This window comes from Tachysurus vachellii, chromosome 16 (genome assembly GCF_030014155.1).
Source record: "Tachysurus vachellii isolate PV-2020 chromosome 16, HZAU_Pvac_v1, whole genome shotgun sequence".
Lineage (NCBI taxonomy): Eukaryota > Metazoa > Chordata > Actinopteri > Siluriformes > Bagridae > Tachysurus > Tachysurus vachellii.
In genome coordinates, this window is record NC_083475.1 from 16,073,485 (window position 1) to 16,091,556 (window position 18,072).

Here is an 18,072-nt window from a genome sequence, read left to right on the forward strand (position 1 = left end):
TGCTGTATCATGGCTGACCATGTGCTCTGACCCCAACCTCTAACATTAGGATATGTAAAGAAAAATTTTTCTAATTTTTAATGTGACAAAATAAATAAAGGCTTCTTTATGTACAAATGTTTTCATAATGTAAGAATAGATCAGTCATTCATTGAAGAATGAATAATTTATATTATATAGTTATGTGCAAAAGTTTGGCATCCCCATGTGCTTTTATTTAAATATATCTACTAATAAATCATCATTATCATCTCAGGGAGATTTTCCTTGCCACTGTTGTCTCCGGCTTGCTTATTAGGGATAGATGTTAGAGATATATATAGTATTTTAAATTTTAAATAAATATTTTTAAATTAATTTTAAACTTTATTTATTTTATTTTATTCTTATTTTTATTTATTTATATTATTTTATTCTTTTTTTTTTTCTGTTTGCTTCTGTGAAGCTGCTTTGAGACAATGTGAATTTTTTAAAGCGCTGCATAAAATTGAATGAATACAATAAAACAATCCAAAACATGGTGTAATTATTAATGTTAAATCATATACAGATGAAGCAGGTTTGTGTCATTATCTATGTCGTATGTCTTTTTCAGAAAGAGTGCTCCAACTTTGTGAGGGTGCTGCAATCCTACAACCAAACACACCTATATGTGTGTGGCACGGGAGCATTTCATCCCATATGTGCCTATCTAGAGATAGGCAAAAGAGCAGAGGTATACACACACACACATACACACACACACACACACACACACACACACACACAAGCTGCAGTGCTGCAATATTTTATTGCTTATCTTTTTAACAAGATTTTTATCTTCGCTGCCTCTCATGTAACACATCTCCCAGACAGATTCACATTCTTGCGCTGCCTCTATAAGGATAGGGAAATTAATTATTCAGAGGATATAATCTCAGGCTAACACTTCCGCTGACGCCTTGTGAATGATTTCAGCAGAGAAGTGAAAAATGAGAAAGGGGAGAAAAGCACATTTGTTGAGAAACAGTGATTCATATGTGGTGGGAAATAGCTGTGCTTCTGTTAGATATTTGGTAGTTCTGCCTAATTATTAGGGTTGGGAGTCTTTTTGTTGAAGATTATGGTCAATATATAACATTGAGGAATATACGGCGTGCAGGGAATAGAGCACATGCAATACCTTGTCATTTATTAACTATGCAAATTTTATCTCTATAAATATTTATTTACAAAATTAGTAATAAATCCTGAACTTAGCATTAATGGATAATATATTGATTAATTGAAATCACACTGAAGATATATTTAAAGCCTGATTTTTTTTTTTATTATAATACATTTTAGTTTAAGTTTATATCTATTTGTCAGTCTTGAACCAAATAATGTTTTTTTTTTTCATATATTTTACAATATCACAATTTGTTTCCATGGAAACAAAGGCTGTAATAGGAAAATAATCAGAGTTATTGTGATAACCTGACAAGAGACAGAAGTTGATACTGTTCCCAACTCAAAGTTATCATCAAACAGCAGCAGCTCAAAGTGTTTTATTCCTTTTACACTACAGCAAATTGCCAATTATTTACAATTATTGTGTTATAATGTCAAAGCCACAGACTCCTTTGTCCTGATGGCTCTAATATTAGCAGAAAAATGACTGTCTGTTATAAAGCGCTGACACTGCAGTCTCCTTCCATAAATGTTAAATAAACATTCTTAAAATAAAACTTTACTGTATTACTGTTTATATGTTTTTCTTTTTAAAATAACAAGGATTTTAACCATGTTATTAAACCATGGTAATAAAATAGATGTAAACCATATTTCTGTCAGGTCCACCTTGTCAAATGAGAATTTATTAGATGATAGCATACAGTTAGTGTTGGCGGTATGGTTCTGTTCTGGGTAGGAATCCACGCGCCCGTCCGTGCGCATGCATGGACCGAGCGGGGAGAGCAGCAACTGAAAATAGAATAGACCACCCCAATAACAGAACCATTGATCATACATAGAGATTTATTTATTTATTTATTTTTTGCAAATAATAAATGAATAAATGGATAAATAAATAATTAAATAATTAGAGAGAGAAAAATATGTGGAGATGTAAGATGTGAACTGGCACAACGGACACAGGTTCCGGCATGGTGGAGTCAGGGTTGGAGGAGGGAGTTTAGATCGCAGCAGCAGCGATGCGCAAGAAAGCGGCTCAATGAATGGGAATTTAAATGGTCGGGTAATATGGAGGTCGTAACCCGGATTGGTGCGCGTCGTTGACAGCTGATTAACACTTGACGACGTGGCCTGCCAGAACTAACGCGAAGCTTGATAAATGTCAAAAAACAAATAATAATACATATTAAAAAAAGGGGTACTATTTATTTGTTTATATATATATAAACAATATATAATATATATATATATATATATTTATTTATTTATTTTCACAGGACAATATTTTCAGGCTGGACACATCCCACTTTGAGAACGGCCGTGGGAAAAGCCCCTATGACCCAAAGATGCTGTCATCCTCTCTGTTGATTGGTGGGATTCTGCAAAATACTTTTGATGTTCTTGATTATCATTAGATTTGCCCTAAATATTAGATAACTTCAACACTTTTTTGTTTAATTGATAGATGGGGAATTATATTCTGGAACTTCGGCAGACTTCATGGGACGAGACTTTGCCATTTTCCGAACCCTCGGATCTCATCACCCGATCCGGACAGAGCAGCACGACTCCAGATGGCTGAACGGTAAGGCAGACCATGTGTTTAAAAAACAGTTGATGATTAAGAGAAGAAGTAGGTGAGTGTGTGTGTGTGTGTGTGTGTGTGTGTGTGTGTGTGTGTGTGTGTGTATTTGAGAAAGTCAGAGGAGATTAACTGCTGCTGAATGTTTCCTCTGACATTAGTTAGGACTTACAAGGCACAAAAGGTCAATTTCAACTTTAAAAGGCGGCATCGTATTTTCCCAGGATGCTAATCCCCTTCTCATCTGGCCCTGTTATCGGTTCTTATTTCAGCCATCAAATGCCCAGACCCTGGGTCACCATCACTGCCATAAACACTGGCATATTGTCATAAGAAAAGATGCTTTTGTGAAGGTATTCTTCGCACCTTAATCCCCGTCATCCGTTGCCACGGATACATCAGATCTCACCTACATTGTGCCTCTTTGAATGCTGTCTCTCCGTCACAAAAGATCCAGTACCGTTCACAGGATTACTCCAATGGCCATTCAATCAAACCCTTATCAACAGACACAAAACAAACACACTCCATTTAAAGCTATTGACTGTTTGCATCAAAGAAGCTTTTTGTCTCATTTTTTTCTTTGTTTGTTTTACAAGACAATCTCTTGACCATACATTTATAATTCACATTTTTACAGTTCTAATATGTTTATACAATATTAGGTGTATAGGTTGTATCCTAATGATCTATTTGTGCCTTATAAAACTGTCATTAAAATAATAATATAAAATATTTACTACTGAAGTTGGAAAGTTTGAGCAAATCTACCTTTCCTTTCTCATTTACTATATCAGTCAAAAAACCTCCAAAAGTCCAACCATTTCTTCCAGGTCTGGTCGTGGCTCCAGTGTCTATCCTACGCACTAAGTGGGAAAACTATGTCTTTTAAACTCCTACCAGTGAACATATACATTACTTTCTTTGCTATCTGTACTCATGTTCAGCGCACATGAATGTAAGAGTACTTTAGCTGAATGCATTTTAGGATGACATCAATTTATGGTTTTTGGCCTAAATCTGCAGATCTCCTGTAATTTAGAAAAATTGAAAACTCCTCGGAATTTCGCCTGGCTTGCTTGATTTTGCCTTCATTTCTGTGATTGAATTCTGGTGAAATCCTGGAGGGTCTCATTTGTGCGTCATGTGATTGGAATGTGAGGGAAAGAGGAGCAGAGATTAGTGGATATGTTGTGACTGGGAATAAAGCTCATTTGCAAACTATAAAAAATTGAGAAAGAAGCCAGAAATAAAGAAGATAATAAAGTACAGGGCCAGTACTGGGAATCACTGATTTATTATATACATTATTATACACTATTAAAACCTATTTCAAATGATTTTATAAGATAAGATAAGATAAGATATTCCTTTATTAGTCCCACAATGGGGAAATTTCTCTGTTACAGCAGCAAAAAAATATATATATATTGTCGCTGTCAGGTGGAATCCTCGTATCTCCAAAACCATTACTTTTCAGGAAATTAAAAAAACGCTGTACCTTATCTGCAGTGCACAGGGTTTAGTCCGCGTTGCAGTGGATTGTCTTGCGCTAAATTCCTGTCCTCAGACGAGCACCAGAACTAGCGGGGGTCAAGATTTTTTTTTCTCTGAGCCCAGTGTTTTGAAGACAGTTACCTCAGAAGACATGTTGATTCGTTGCGACTCATCTGGAAGCTCTCCCGCGGAGTGAGGAAGAGGTGGACAGTTGAAGTGTCCAATGGAGTTATGAGATTTTCAAGACTTTAGATTGGTTAATAACTTGTAAAAATAACAGACCCACGTGGGGACTGACCAATAGCATCGATATGTGAAAAAATATGAAATTGACCAAATTTGGACATACTGTACGAGGTTTCCGCCCGACAGCGACGAATATATATATATATATATATATATATATATATATATATATATATATATATATATATATATATATAAATGAAGAATAAAGACATAATATAATATACAGTATATACAAAAACAAAAATGTATAAAAAGAGTATTATTTTACTTATATCTTTTTACTTTACTTACTTTGGTATTACTTTACTTAGAGCAACTTCAGTCAACTTTAGAGCAATAAACAAAGTGAAGCTGAAGTACAATTAAAGAGCAGATATGTGACTTTTTTGTTGTTTTTTAAAAAAAAACTCACACAAACTGATACACGCCCAAGTCACTTAATGTGCATTACATTTTAGTGTAAATGTGTTGCCATATTGTGGTCCTTCTTGAGTCACCTCTTAATATTAACCTTAATATTAATCAAATTCTTTACTTAAATCCAGTATTTCTTTGTATATTTTCACCAGATCCCAAGTTTGTTGGAATTCACCTCATCCCTGAGAGCGATAACCCAGAGGACGACAAAATCTTCCTGTTCTTTAAAGAGAATGCCATGGATGGAGAACACACAGGCAAAGCCACCATCTCCAGAATAGCACAACTGTGTAAGGTAACAATATACATACCTCCACACTTCAGTACAAGCTCTTGATAAATCTATGAACTCTTGGCCCTTAAGTGGCTCTACAGTAAAATATCCACCATATCGTGAGGAGACTGGGATTGTGAGTCTCAATCCCAATGATGCCGCAGCCATCCATGGCTGGGAATAAAGAGTATAATGTTCCTGTGCTCTCTGGGTGAGAGGGTTGGCATAATCTATCCATGTCATTCACAGCAACAATAGGTAATTGTCGGCGTTTGTAAGATCGTGTATGCAGAAGAGGGTGGAAAGCACTTTTTTCTTCAAGTGTGTTAGTTACCCTGTGATGCAGCATGATCAGCATTATGGAAAGATGTTAAGGTTGGCTTGGAGGAAGCATTCGTTTTCCTTCACTCTCGTCACTTACTAGACGTCGCATGATGAGTTAGCAAGCGGTTGAGAATTTCCAAGGTCAACCTAGGCTATTTATTATGTGTATCTGTCTGTGATGGGTTATGTGTGCATTTTTGTGTGTTATCCAGAATGATGAGGGAGGACACAGGAGTCTGGTGAACAAATGGACTACATTTCTAAAAGCTAAACTGACCTGTTCTGTCCCAGGGCTCAACGGCATTGACACACACTTCGATGAGCTCCGTAAGTGGGTGTTCATTTTTTACACTCAAAAGCAATACTACATAAAAAATCACTCCAGAGAACGAACTTTGTAATGTTCTTCCCTTTCAGAGGACGTGTTTATAATGAGTGCCAAAGATCCGAAGAACCCAGTGATCTATGCAGTCTTCACTACCTCCAGGTAAAAGCAATCAATCTGCTTCAATCATTTTCTGTTTCCTTAATAAATACACGCAGGTCAGATTTGGACCATGATGCAGATCAGCTCTTCAGACGTTCCTCCTTCCTGTAATCCATCAGATCTAAAGAAAATCCCCTTTATTCCACATTCAGACTCCTATTTACTCAACCTGCTGCCTGATCAGCAGCATCTCGGCCGAGACTGGAGGAAATGCGATTAAAATGGGAAGCCAAGTGGAACAAAAGCAGACAAACTAGTTACATGAGAAGGCCAGACTTTGTGGATAATGGATGAGCATGCTGTGCTTTCACACATATTGCTTCTGTTTATGCAAGCGAGATATGATTAAGGGAGCAAGCACATCATGATTAATTACTGTCAAGCAGCGAGAAAAAAGGGTGGTCAGCCAGAGAGAGCTCAGCACTCGCGCCTCGCCGCATATCTAATGTATGCAAAGAACACAACCCTTGAAAATTCAATTATCAGCTTTGAAGAATTAAACTTCGTTAATTGGCTTTCTAAGTGCTCTGTTCAAGAGATGAATAGAAGTGCATTCTGGGAACTGGCATTTAATATTACCACTTAATGAATCTCCACGGCTGCAGCGCTGGATCGATGTTCTATCTGAGCGTGTGTGGGTGTGCATGTGTGTGTACGTGTCTATGGACTTGAGTGTGTGGAAAAGAATCAGTAAGATCATTTCTCCAATGTTAAATTGAATTTTTAATTAATTAACATTTTACAAATGCATTTATCTTCCTTCGGTATTTTGATTAATTTTAGATTTTTTTTTTGATTCTGTCAAATAAATCTTCTTATTTTCTTCTTGTTCCTCTGCACAGTAATATATTTCGTGGGTCAGCGATCTGCATGTACAGCATGGCTGATATCAGGAGGGTGTTTCTAGGCCCCTATGCCCACAGAGATGGTCCAAATTACCAGTGGGTGCCCTTCCAAGGCAGGGTCCCATACCCCCGCCCTGGGACAGTAAGTTCCTGCCTCAGAATGCATTTTACAAAATGTCTATTTTGGCATAAAATAATATCAATCATTTTATATGCTTCGTTCTCAACAAGTTGTTCTAATACACTATTGTTTCTATAGTAAAAGCATATGAAGGTTATGAGTTTTTTTGGTAGATGATCCACAAATAGATTTGATTTAGTGTGTAATCATTGATTATGGTCACATTTTCTGATCAAAATGTCATGCTAACAGTCACACAAAGACTAGACCCTCTGCATGTCCCTCTGTAACCTCACAGTGCCCCAGTAAAACCTTTGGTGGTTTTGACACGACCAAAGACCTTCCGGATGATGTTATTACATTTGCCCGTCTGCATCCTGCCATGTATAACCCAGTGCAGCCGGTTGGTGGACGACCCATTGTGGTTCGCACAGATGCAGAGTACCAGTTCACCCAGCTGGTGGTGGATCGTGTGGAGGCTGAGGATGGGCAGTATGATGTCATGTTCATCGGCACAGGCTAGTAACTATTTATCATAACGCTGAAGAACTGCACATGGTTTAGGACCACCACTGAGCACACACCATTATGGTTGATGGATTTTTCTAAGCATACTATTTAATTGTAATGCCATGCTGCTTGTACAAGGCTTAAAATAAGTTCACTCTTCTTGAACTTTTCCTCATTTGGTTGTGTTAACACTTAATTTGAATAATATCTCACGGTCGCATTGCACATCACACATGATCCTGTAAGTTTCCAGATTTTGTTGATGAACATACCTGTACTAAGAGCATTATGAAGAACAATGGAGATACCTAAACTAAAACAAACTCATTGGAAAAGTATCCAAGAATCCACTTCTCCACATAATGCTAACACCACCATGCTTCTCGACAGTATATCGACAGTATACTCAGTTATTCTTAAGGTCACCACTAAATACATTAGATCACTGGTGATTGAAATGAGCTACTTTCCATTAAAATGGCCATTGAGTTTACTGTACGTATGTATGTGTGTGTGTGTGTGTGTATGTACAGATATGGGGACAGTGCTGAAGGTGGTGACCATTCCCAGGGAGAGTTGGCACGACCTGGAAGAAGTGGTGCTGGAGGAGATGACCGTCTTTATGGTATGCTCCTATACAACAGCACCGTTACACATTTCGTTAAGCTGCAATATTCGAAACGGCTAAACAGCTATATACATTCCCACAATTTATATCAGTCCCACAGTTACTGCAATTCAATTATTGATGCATGATTCTGTTATTTCACAATTCCACAGATTTTTGCACAGTCCTACAGATATTACACCACTACAAAATTAGTTAAAACATCTACAATTTGTGCACAGCATCATTACTTTTGCACATTTCGTCATAGTTAAAATGTAAAATAATAATTGCTATTTAAAATCTTAATTCAAGTAGGTGCAAATTCATTTTTAAAACCATTTTAATTTGCACATTGGCATGCTGTATTTTCTGCCAGAAGGTAGCAGCTGGTACTCAGAGTGAAGGACACGGGATTGAGTCAGCCACTATTTTCCGTGCTCCTGTAAACAAACTGCATTCATAGATGCCCCGGAGAGACTTGTATTTATTTTTTCCAGTGACATTCATTGCTGCCTTTGCTACGGAAGTAAGATTTTGACTGAACAGAAAGTTCAATACCATACCTTCAACCCTAACTAATTAAACTCTCTAAAACAGAGGAATAAAACCAGTTTCTTGCTGATTCCATACACTGTAAGCTTTCTTTAAACATATAGCCATTGTAATTCAGAACACAGGCAATAATTGAATATTTGTAATATTGGATTTCAAAACAGGATTGCAAGAGCATCCTGGGTTAATAGGAGTGTTTTAGATGATTTCCTGTCTATGATTGTTTACTTCTGCTGCACCCTGTGGTTCCCCATAGCGGATCATCCGACCACCTTATTTGATTTTGGTACAGGTTTTACGCTGGATGCCTTTAATTTCCTGATTATGATCCAAGGAAAATGGGAGATAATGTGGATAATGCAGAAAACCTTTGTTATTAGCCTTAGGGTTGAAGGTATGGTATGGCAGGCTTTCTGCTCAGTCAAAATCTTACTAAGTCTATAATAACTCTGAGATGTGTTTTTTTTTTCTGTGTAGGAACCCACTGCAATCACTGCTATGGAACTTTCTACTAAACAAGTAAGTCTATAAAAGATAGCTGGCTGATAACACTTTGTGTCTGGCTCATGAAATGTAACATTGGTTTTGGTTTTCTTCCAACAGCAACAGCTGTACCTGGGTTCAGAATTGGGAATATCACAGATGCCTCTTCATCGCTGTGAGGTGTATGGCAAAGCGTGTGCTGAATGCTGTTTGGCCAGAGATCCATATTGCGCCTGGGATGGCACTGAGTGCTCCAGATACTTCCCCACCGCTAAGAGGTCAGGACTTGCATTCAGACCTACTTAAAGTTGAGTGCAAAGCACTGCATACTCTTAGGGTAAAATGAAAAAGACAAAAAATGTTTTGTACCAAGAAGAGTTTGATTTTATTACGCAAAATGCACTCACTTGTACAGTACCATCCAGCCAATATGCCCATCTGTAAATATACCTCTAAGAGGATTCATTCAGCATTCCGCAGTCTGACCACTACACATCATTCCACAAGTATCCGTAAGCCAAGCAGTTTAAATTCGACTTCTAAATATACAAATTATGCCCCACAGTCTACTATACATACACCATACACCAACCCTAGAGTCCATTTCTGCAGTTTTTAAATATAATCGACCACCTACATCTTTTATACCACAGAATAGGATCTCAGTTAAGAATGTAGAACACACACACACACACACACACACACACACACACACACAAACAAAGCACTCTTAGCTCTTTACCACAAGCACATATCATTTCTCCTGTAAAATATACACCTCTTTCCATCCTGTATGTACAGCCGTGATATTAAGGCATTTCCTCTTTGGCATATGTGGGCATAGCGACACCCTTGTCATTAAATACTGATTTTTCATTCCACCAGCACAGCAATGAAGAACATGCTTCTCACATTTTAGACTCATCCCGTTATCACCTATGATGAGAATATGTGTGTGTGTGTGTTTGTGTGTGTGTGTGTGTGTGTGTGTGTGTGTGTGTGTGTGTGTGTGTGTGTGTGTGTGTGTGTGTGTGTGTGTGTGGACGGATGGAATTACAGGGTGTGACACATCAAGACAGAGTGAGATGGAGTGTAAGAGAAAGAGAGATTTAAAAAAAGAGGAATGAGAGGGAAAATGACAGAAACAGAGGATATTTAAAGCTCTTGCATATATCTTGTAAAGTGAGTCTGATCCAGAGGTGCAGCTCGTGGGATTTCAGCTCTAAACCATCATAAACCACAATTCTAAATTCTCAATAGATCATTAACGTAACATACAAAGATAACACGATTTGCGCAGTAATTGTGATCGTAATTGTGTAATAGTAACATTATCATCTACGGTGTTCCTTAGTTTGTGTATAGACATTTGGGATTAACCAATAAGAAGGTACATTAACCTTATTAATTTTTTTTAATAACCAAAACTTCTTATCAGATATTCCTTTTAAAACCGATTCAAATATTAAGCTCATTGACTTGCCTTTACGTTCTCGAGCTGTGAATTAAGCCTGTTTAATTCAAGTCATCAGTCAAGAGGTTAATAATAAGAAGAACTTAATAATTAATACAGCTTTGATAATGGAGAGTTGATAATAGTGGGATTTCCACTACTGAAACAAAATGAAAAAATCACCTATCCCCTGGTTATGCCTCGTGGACCACACTCTGAGAACCACTGCCTTGAATAATTAAAATTAGAAATAATGAATATCATTACCAAAACTGCATGAGCATTTTACACTTTAATCGTACAGATCATGCTGTGATTTTATTTAACATATTTCCGCATTCCCCAAAATTAATTCCTAGCTATGTCACGGATCTAATCTTTGTATTTTCCCCTAATTTCATGTTTAAGGGGCGAGCCGCATTCTTTCCAAAACAAGCCTGGGTTCCGGCAACGTTCCAGTTTTTAGGAAATCCAGGAAATCCTTATAATTATGTTTAAGCAATTGTGAAATACGAATAGGGTTTAGCAAATAAATAGCACAAAACTGTAATAAAAGGCCTAACTTGAGCCTGGACCAGGCACCAGACTGAAAGTGGCTTCTAGGACTGCAGACTCCTATTTTAACTGGACATCAGAAGGGACTGCAGAGTGGAGGCCCATAATGAATCAATGGAAAGTCTCCCAGCCATGAGTCATTTTGCTGTGTGCACCAACTGGCTTTCCAGCATTCAGTTTGTGTGCCAGTGTCTTTTCTTCCCCTGGCTGAGAAGTACTGTGCATTGCTAAAACACTGCTTTCTTAGATTAGAGCAACAGTGCACTCTTGTGGTGTTATGTTGGCCAAAATGGAAACCGTGAGCCGTGAGCCAGAGCCATGTGCGTTCACCACAGAAAGTCTTGGTCAGAAGGTGACAGTAATTCCAGCTGCAAGATTTACATTAATATACTTGTTCTAATACATCAGAAGCTTACCGTATATGTCAGACATGCCTTGTAGTCTGATTAAATAACATGTGTATCTGTTATGGGAGCACGGTGGCTTAGTGGTTAGCACGTTCGCCTCACACCCTGTGATGGGTTGGCACTCCGTCCAGGGTTTATCCTGCCTTGATGCCCGATGATGCCTGAGATAGGCACAGGCTCCCGTGACCCGAGGTAGTTCGGATAAGTGGTAGAAAATGAGTGAGTGAGTGAGTGTGTATCTGTTATATGGTGATGTTTTCTGTGTGGAGCGGTTTCTCAAGCACTTTTGGAAGGTCTTCAGTGTCAGTGTTTTGTAACCTACAAATGTAAGGCTGTAAAAATAAAGCACTGAAACTTTATGTTAAGAAAGTGAGTCACGTTTCTTTGTTACATAACGAGTTGTTTTTTTCCTTATTAACTTATTAAGAAAGAGAATAAAAGAGAGGTTGTGGAGGGAAAGACGGCTTATAGATGCTGTAACGTGAGGGATGACAGGAACTAACTTGTTTTGTGGATATTCTACAATGATTGTGACTATAAGTGAATAATAAGGGTACTGAATCATTTGTTAATCAATTGAAAATAAGTTATTAACGTTGGCGGATTTATTTAGTCTGTAAGAAGAATAAAACATGCTTTGTGTTGGGCTGCAATCTACTGCAACATCACTGATGAGGTTTTTTTTTCAATTGAGTGCCAATTTACCATTTAGTTGTTTAGTAACAATTATAAACCACAGTAATTACAGTGAATATAATAGAAAACTGATGCTTTTAGAGTCAAACGGAGATTTAATCTCTTGATTAAAAATTTAAATCATTTTCTTCTGCAGGAGAACAAGGCGCCAAGACATCAGAAATGGAGATCCTCTGTCTCAGTGCTCTGATTTGCAACACAACGGTAATCATTCACATACATATCATGTCAAAAGAAAATGAACTGCAGGTGACTGAATGTGCACACTGAATGTGTTTCTGGTTTGCTTGTTGTAGATGATCTGGAGGGCTACAGCAGTGTAGAAGAGAGGAACGTATATGGGGTAGAGAACAGTAGTATGTTCCTGGAGTGTAGCTCGAAATCTCAGAGAGCTCTTATCTACTGGCAGCTACAGAAGCCCAATGATGAGCGAAAGCTTGAGGTAAGACCTGCACACACCCGACTGGTCCAATTTTGTAAAGAAATATCCATGTTTTTATTGTTGCTGCCAGATGATTCGAGTATTTGAGTATTAACTCCTTCCAAACGCAGTAGTAGATTAGATTTAATACTTAGAATTTACTCAAAACAGTGCAAAAAAAAAACAGAAATGTCTTGTTAATGATAGAGGAGAGGAGATCAGAGGAAAACGGACAGACTGGACAGAGCTTACAATAAAAAACCTTATCTTTATGATTTTATGATTTGTGCTGCTGCTACGGGGGGCACGGTGGCTTAGTGGTTAGCACGTTTGCCTCACACCTCCTGGGTTAGGGTTTCGATTCCTGCCTCCACCTTGTGTGTGTGGAGTTTGCATGTTCTCCCCGTGCCTCGGGGGTTTCCTCCGGGTACTCCGGTTTCCTCCCCCAGTCCAAAGACATGCATGGTAGGTTGATTGGCATCTCTGGAAAATTGTCCGTAGTGTGTGATTGCGTGAGTGAATGAGAGTGTGTGTGTGTGCCCTGCGATGGGTTGGCACTCCGTCCAGGGTGTTTCCTGCCTTGATGCCCAATGACGCCTGAGATAGGCACAGGCTCCCCGTGACCCGAGGTAGTTCGGATAAGCGGTAGAAAATGAGAGTGAGTGCTGCTGCTACATCATGATTGGCTGATTGAAAAACTTCAAGTGATATCAATGGAGTAGGATCACTGAGTGAAAGCATAAAACTCATATGAACAGCCAAAAAGTGCTACAGCTATTAGCTATTAGACTGAAAGACCTGTTCCGTTAGACTCGGTTTTGGAAAACAGATTCTGAATTCTTTCAGTTTTGTCTAAAAGTCTGCACAGCAGTAACATTTTATATATTGAACTTGTAAGTAGTTGTGGATTACATTAAAGCTTACTTTGAAAACACATATAAAGACAGATATGCACATTTTTTGTGGACTGCGCAAGAGTAAAAGAAACGCAGTTTAAATATTGCTTTTAACGACATTTAAAATAACATGAATCTTAGAATCCGTCACTGAATGATGGTACACATTGTTAATAAATTGTTATTCGTGTTCATATCAAATCTAACTGAAGACCTTTTTTAAGCAACTGGAAAATCTTCACACAGGAGCATGAACGTTAGCATGATTTAGCTGCTAGCACTACGACTTGCTGCTTACTATTCCATATTGTCAGATTAAAAGCAAATTAAACATGGAAATAAGGTAAAACTCCTGAAAGTAGTAACCTTTCTAACAGATATGCAGTAATTACTGAGAAATAATGCAATCAACTGTTATGCTAAGAGTGTGGTTTAAAACAAATTATTACTATTTTGCGTCTAAGTAAATGCTTCACATATATAAATCTTTATAACTCATTCCAGAACAGAGGAGATTTTAATATGGCTTACAAAAGGATCTCCACACACACACACACACACACACACACACACACACACACACACACACACAGCTGTATTTCTCTTTTTAGATAGTAATCTTAAACAGTACAGGACCTCTCACCCTAGAACAGTAATGATGATAATTTAATAACTCTCCATTTACATCCCTCCCATTGTGAAAGAAACCCTTCACACAGAACTTGTACCCCATGGATGACCCTAAACCCTTCAACCCAGCAGGCAGAAGCAATTCTAGTTACAGTAATTAGCGTACAATAATTATTTATGAAATTATACAACAGGATTTAATATAAAGATTTGAATACAACGCTTATAGATTGATGTAAAGCGGAAACTATAAGCAACAGTGTTTCATATATTTTTGTTTTATGCACTTCAGAACCTTTATGTTTCCACTGTCTGTTTCAGATTAAGCTGGACGAGAGGGTGAGTCACATCGAGCGTGGCTTGTTGATCCGCAGCCTGACGCAAGCTGACACCGGAGTGTATCACTGTCATGCTGTGGAGCACGGCTTCATCCAGCCACTACTGCGCCTCACTCTGCAGGTCATCCCGTCTCAGCGTGTGGGGGAGCTGCTTCTGCGGACCAGCGCTGCTGAACGAGACTCGCATTCCAAACAAAAAATTTGGTACCGGGACTTCCTAAGTTTGCTGGAGCACCCAGACCTCAACAGTGTGGACGAGTTCTGTGAGCACGTCTGGAAAAAGGAGCGCAAGCAACGTGGCAAGAAAGCACCGAAAGCAGGGCTCGGGCTTGCTCAGGCTCAAGCTCAAGTTCAGACACAGAAGAGCAGCCAGAATTTACAGACTTCAGCCCAGATTCAGAATGATGGCCCAAAATCGACAAACGTTCCATATCTGCCGAAAATACAAAGAGGCCAAGTTCCACAAGGGACCACCAGCACGGACAGCCAGAGCCCCAAGCCGAGTCCAAGCAGCACCTTGAAACTCCCGAGCACTCAGGCAACCCAGAACCAGAGTCAGGGAAAGAGAGGCAACTCACCAGCCCGAAGAACACCAGCCAGCACAGCCAAGTGGAAACAGCTACAGGAGAATAAAAGGGGGCGCAACCGGCGCACCCACGAGCAACAGAGACCACCTCGCAGTGTGTGAAACCAGCACACTCTCTCACACACACACATATACACACAAACATCAGACCCATCCATTAGCACATGCTGACATCGATTCAGCAGCCCAAAAATAAAAAAAAGCACAAAAATACTAGTTGTACTAGAAATGTCACTGCTTTACCAGAGGAAGCACAAATACAGTGGCATGACCGAGAGAATATTAACGGTTAAGTGTATAGTTGTGAACTGATACAACGTCCTGTACATAGAAACATTTCTAGAGTGTTTGGGTCCCCTAAGACTCGTTACTCCTGGACTGAGAGTGGGGAAATTGCCATTGCCATTTTCAACACTGCTTCCTCTGCTGAAACATCTGTTGCGAAGTGGCCGAAAAACGTCCATGGAAACCAAGGTGATTTATTCAGGAATAAAACAAGAATGTTGACTATTTACTCAAATTCTTCCTGGAGGATTGTACCTGTTACTACGGTTATGGATCAGACATGCAAACGGATGGACTGCATTTCCAGCCCGAAAGACAACTATAAAAATAAATGATGGGAACTGAAGTCTTGTCGCTTTGATTCACAACAACAGTGTTATACTGTAGGAGGAACTATAGAGGACACTGTAGAGGAAAATAACGGAGTATCCATGCATACAAGACGTGGTTGGCCAAAACGTAGGCATGTGTTGCTACCAGCCCGTCTGACCCTTGTAACCCTTTGACTTAAATGTTAGCCTAATTATTTGTTGTATATTCATAATAAACAAATCACAATACAAATGGACTAAGAAGTCAAAATGTGGAAATTATTTGCCCTAAAGTACAGAATTCAGATATGTTGTGCATGCTGTTTATCGAATACAAAATCTTTTTTTTCTGGATTAAGTTGCATAGCAATTATTATAACTATTCAACAAATGACAGGGGGTCTTAAGGAATTTAGCTATTTGATTTCATTTAAAATAAAAAAAACAAAACAATGTCTTGTGCCAACCGTTGCATCGAAGGTGCTATGTTTGGTTATTGCCACATCATCAAAAGAAAGTTTTTTATTTTTTAAGTTATTTTTATGCCTCATACAAATGTGCTCTTGAAGTCTATGTAGTAGCTTAGGCCGAAAGTGTAAATATATACAGTCAGACACCATATGATTATTTATTGCTGATTTTTAAAGGGTTACAGTTATTTTTGATATTGTAATGTTTTGAGCGCAAATGTAAACAAAAGTGACTGAAATATGACAAAGCACATGGATGGACCAATAATCTGCCTTTTTTAAGTTGAACATATTGTTAACACGTTACTCCTAAGAACCCAGAAACCTGCAAAAACTTTGGTTAATTTTTTTTTTTTTTAAATATCTTTTTGTTTTTTTCACTGACTCTCTCTCTCTCTGTCACTATGTCTCTCTTTACTCTTCAGATTTTCTCTGTAATTCCCCCAAATGGATCTGTCTATATTTCTGTATTTGTATGAATGACTCATTCATGAAATTGCAAAATATTATGGAGCTATGAACAATTTGTAAGAATGCCATTAGATGTGAGACTCCTGTAGAAATGTGTAGGCTAAACATTTGACTGACAGCCACTCAGTACGAACCGCATGTGCATTCGAACCCTAGTGTATCTCCTTTACTGTCAGTGTTTTGTGTGTGATATCTTCCTTTCCATGAATATAAAAGATGTGAACATTTTTGTTTCATTTTAATAAGACAATAAAAATACCCACCCCTTTTGTGCATTATAAAGCTGTAGTAATCTTTTGTACAAATAGCTCCCCCAGAACTGTATGATGTTTCAATGCAATACAGACCGCTCCCAGTGTTTGTTGCTTCAGACAAGTTGTGTCTGGTGGAGATGGAGGATCTAAGGGAGACAGGAGCTCTTATATCTGTCACTGGGTGTTTCTGGCATGTTTCGGTTGTCTAAATAAATATTTCTTCTATCATTATATGTTGGTCTTTAATGTTTCTCAGGATTTCTCTTTGCTTTTGATGGCCTTTCTGTGATTAGGCACATCTGACTGTCTTTCGACGATGTGTAATACAAAAATAACTGGTCAGTGACACGCAATCTGGTCAAACCCAGGCCAAAACATTGCAATTTTTCCTTTCATCTGATGGTGGCAGCAAACTTAGGTAAAATACTTCAGCATTTTCTTTCCCAGCCACTGGAGAGTTAACTCTCAGTGCCTGTCCCAAGCCCTGATAAAATTGGAGGGATGCATCATCCAGCATAAAACCTGTTTCAGATCATAAAACCTGTGCAGACCAGATGATCCGACCCCAAACAGGGAGTAGCCGAAAGAACAACAACAACTTCAACCTCTTTTTTTCTCAGACTACACCTGCAAATTATTTTACAGAAAATATTTAGTTATGACTAAAGTTTGGGCCATGCCTGCTTCTCTTGTGTGCCTCTGTACCACATTCAATTACTATGGCACTTGTTGCTTGAGAGACTGTAGCTTGCTGATGCTTGTTGCATATTATGCCTTCAGATGTGGGATATCTTTCATTAGAAGCCAGGAGCTACTTTGCCACTCTGTTAAGTGTAAAAAGGCTCAGATGAATGAACTATAGATAAATCAGTGTTTTTATTTTCAGGCTGTAAGCAGCAAGGGTTTCTGAGCTCCACCAACCAGTAGGGTCATCAGTGTCTCTAGCACTTTTGTATTGCAGCTACCAAGTGTGTCATTTTATCGGGTCATAAATTGAATGCACTTTCAACTCAAGGGGTGTCTAATAAATAAAAAAATTAAAAAAAAACTGGTGGACTACATTCTGCTAGGATCTATTAACACTCTCCACCAGTTTGAGCTCATTAATCAAGTTAAGAGAAACAGAGTCACTAATATTAGATCAATGTTTGTCTCTAAATGTGTCACTATTAGGCAACACCATGCATTTACAT

The 18,072-nt window shown here is 38.4% G+C and overlaps 1 protein-coding gene across 1 annotated transcript in view; it reads left to right on the forward strand.

The window, feature by feature from the left end:
- Positions 1-17,110, forward strand: part of sema3aa (sema domain, immunoglobulin domain (Ig), short basic domain, secreted, (semaphorin) 3Aa) — a 37,875-nt gene extending 20,765 nt beyond the window's left edge. The window contains exons 4-17 of the mRNA XM_060889559.1: positions 596-715; positions 2,433-2,526; positions 2,621-2,740; positions 5,053-5,195; positions 5,711-5,825; positions 5,916-5,985; positions 6,828-6,972; positions 7,250-7,469; positions 7,995-8,086; positions 9,101-9,142; positions 9,227-9,384; positions 12,354-12,421; positions 12,514-12,659; positions 14,486-17,110. Of these exons, the coding sequence (XP_060745542.1) occupies positions 596-715; positions 2,433-2,526; positions 2,621-2,740; positions 5,053-5,195; positions 5,711-5,825; positions 5,916-5,985; positions 6,828-6,972; positions 7,250-7,469; positions 7,995-8,086; positions 9,101-9,142; positions 9,227-9,384; positions 12,354-12,421; positions 12,514-12,659; positions 14,486-15,190 (2,238 nt within the window). The 3' untranslated portion in view covers positions 15,191-17,110. The remainder of the gene's footprint in view (positions 1-595; positions 716-2,432; positions 2,527-2,620; positions 2,741-5,052; positions 5,196-5,710; positions 5,826-5,915; positions 5,986-6,827; positions 6,973-7,249; positions 7,470-7,994; positions 8,087-9,100; positions 9,143-9,226; positions 9,385-12,353; positions 12,422-12,513; positions 12,660-14,485) is intronic.
- Positions 17,111-18,072: the final 962 nt, after the last annotated feature.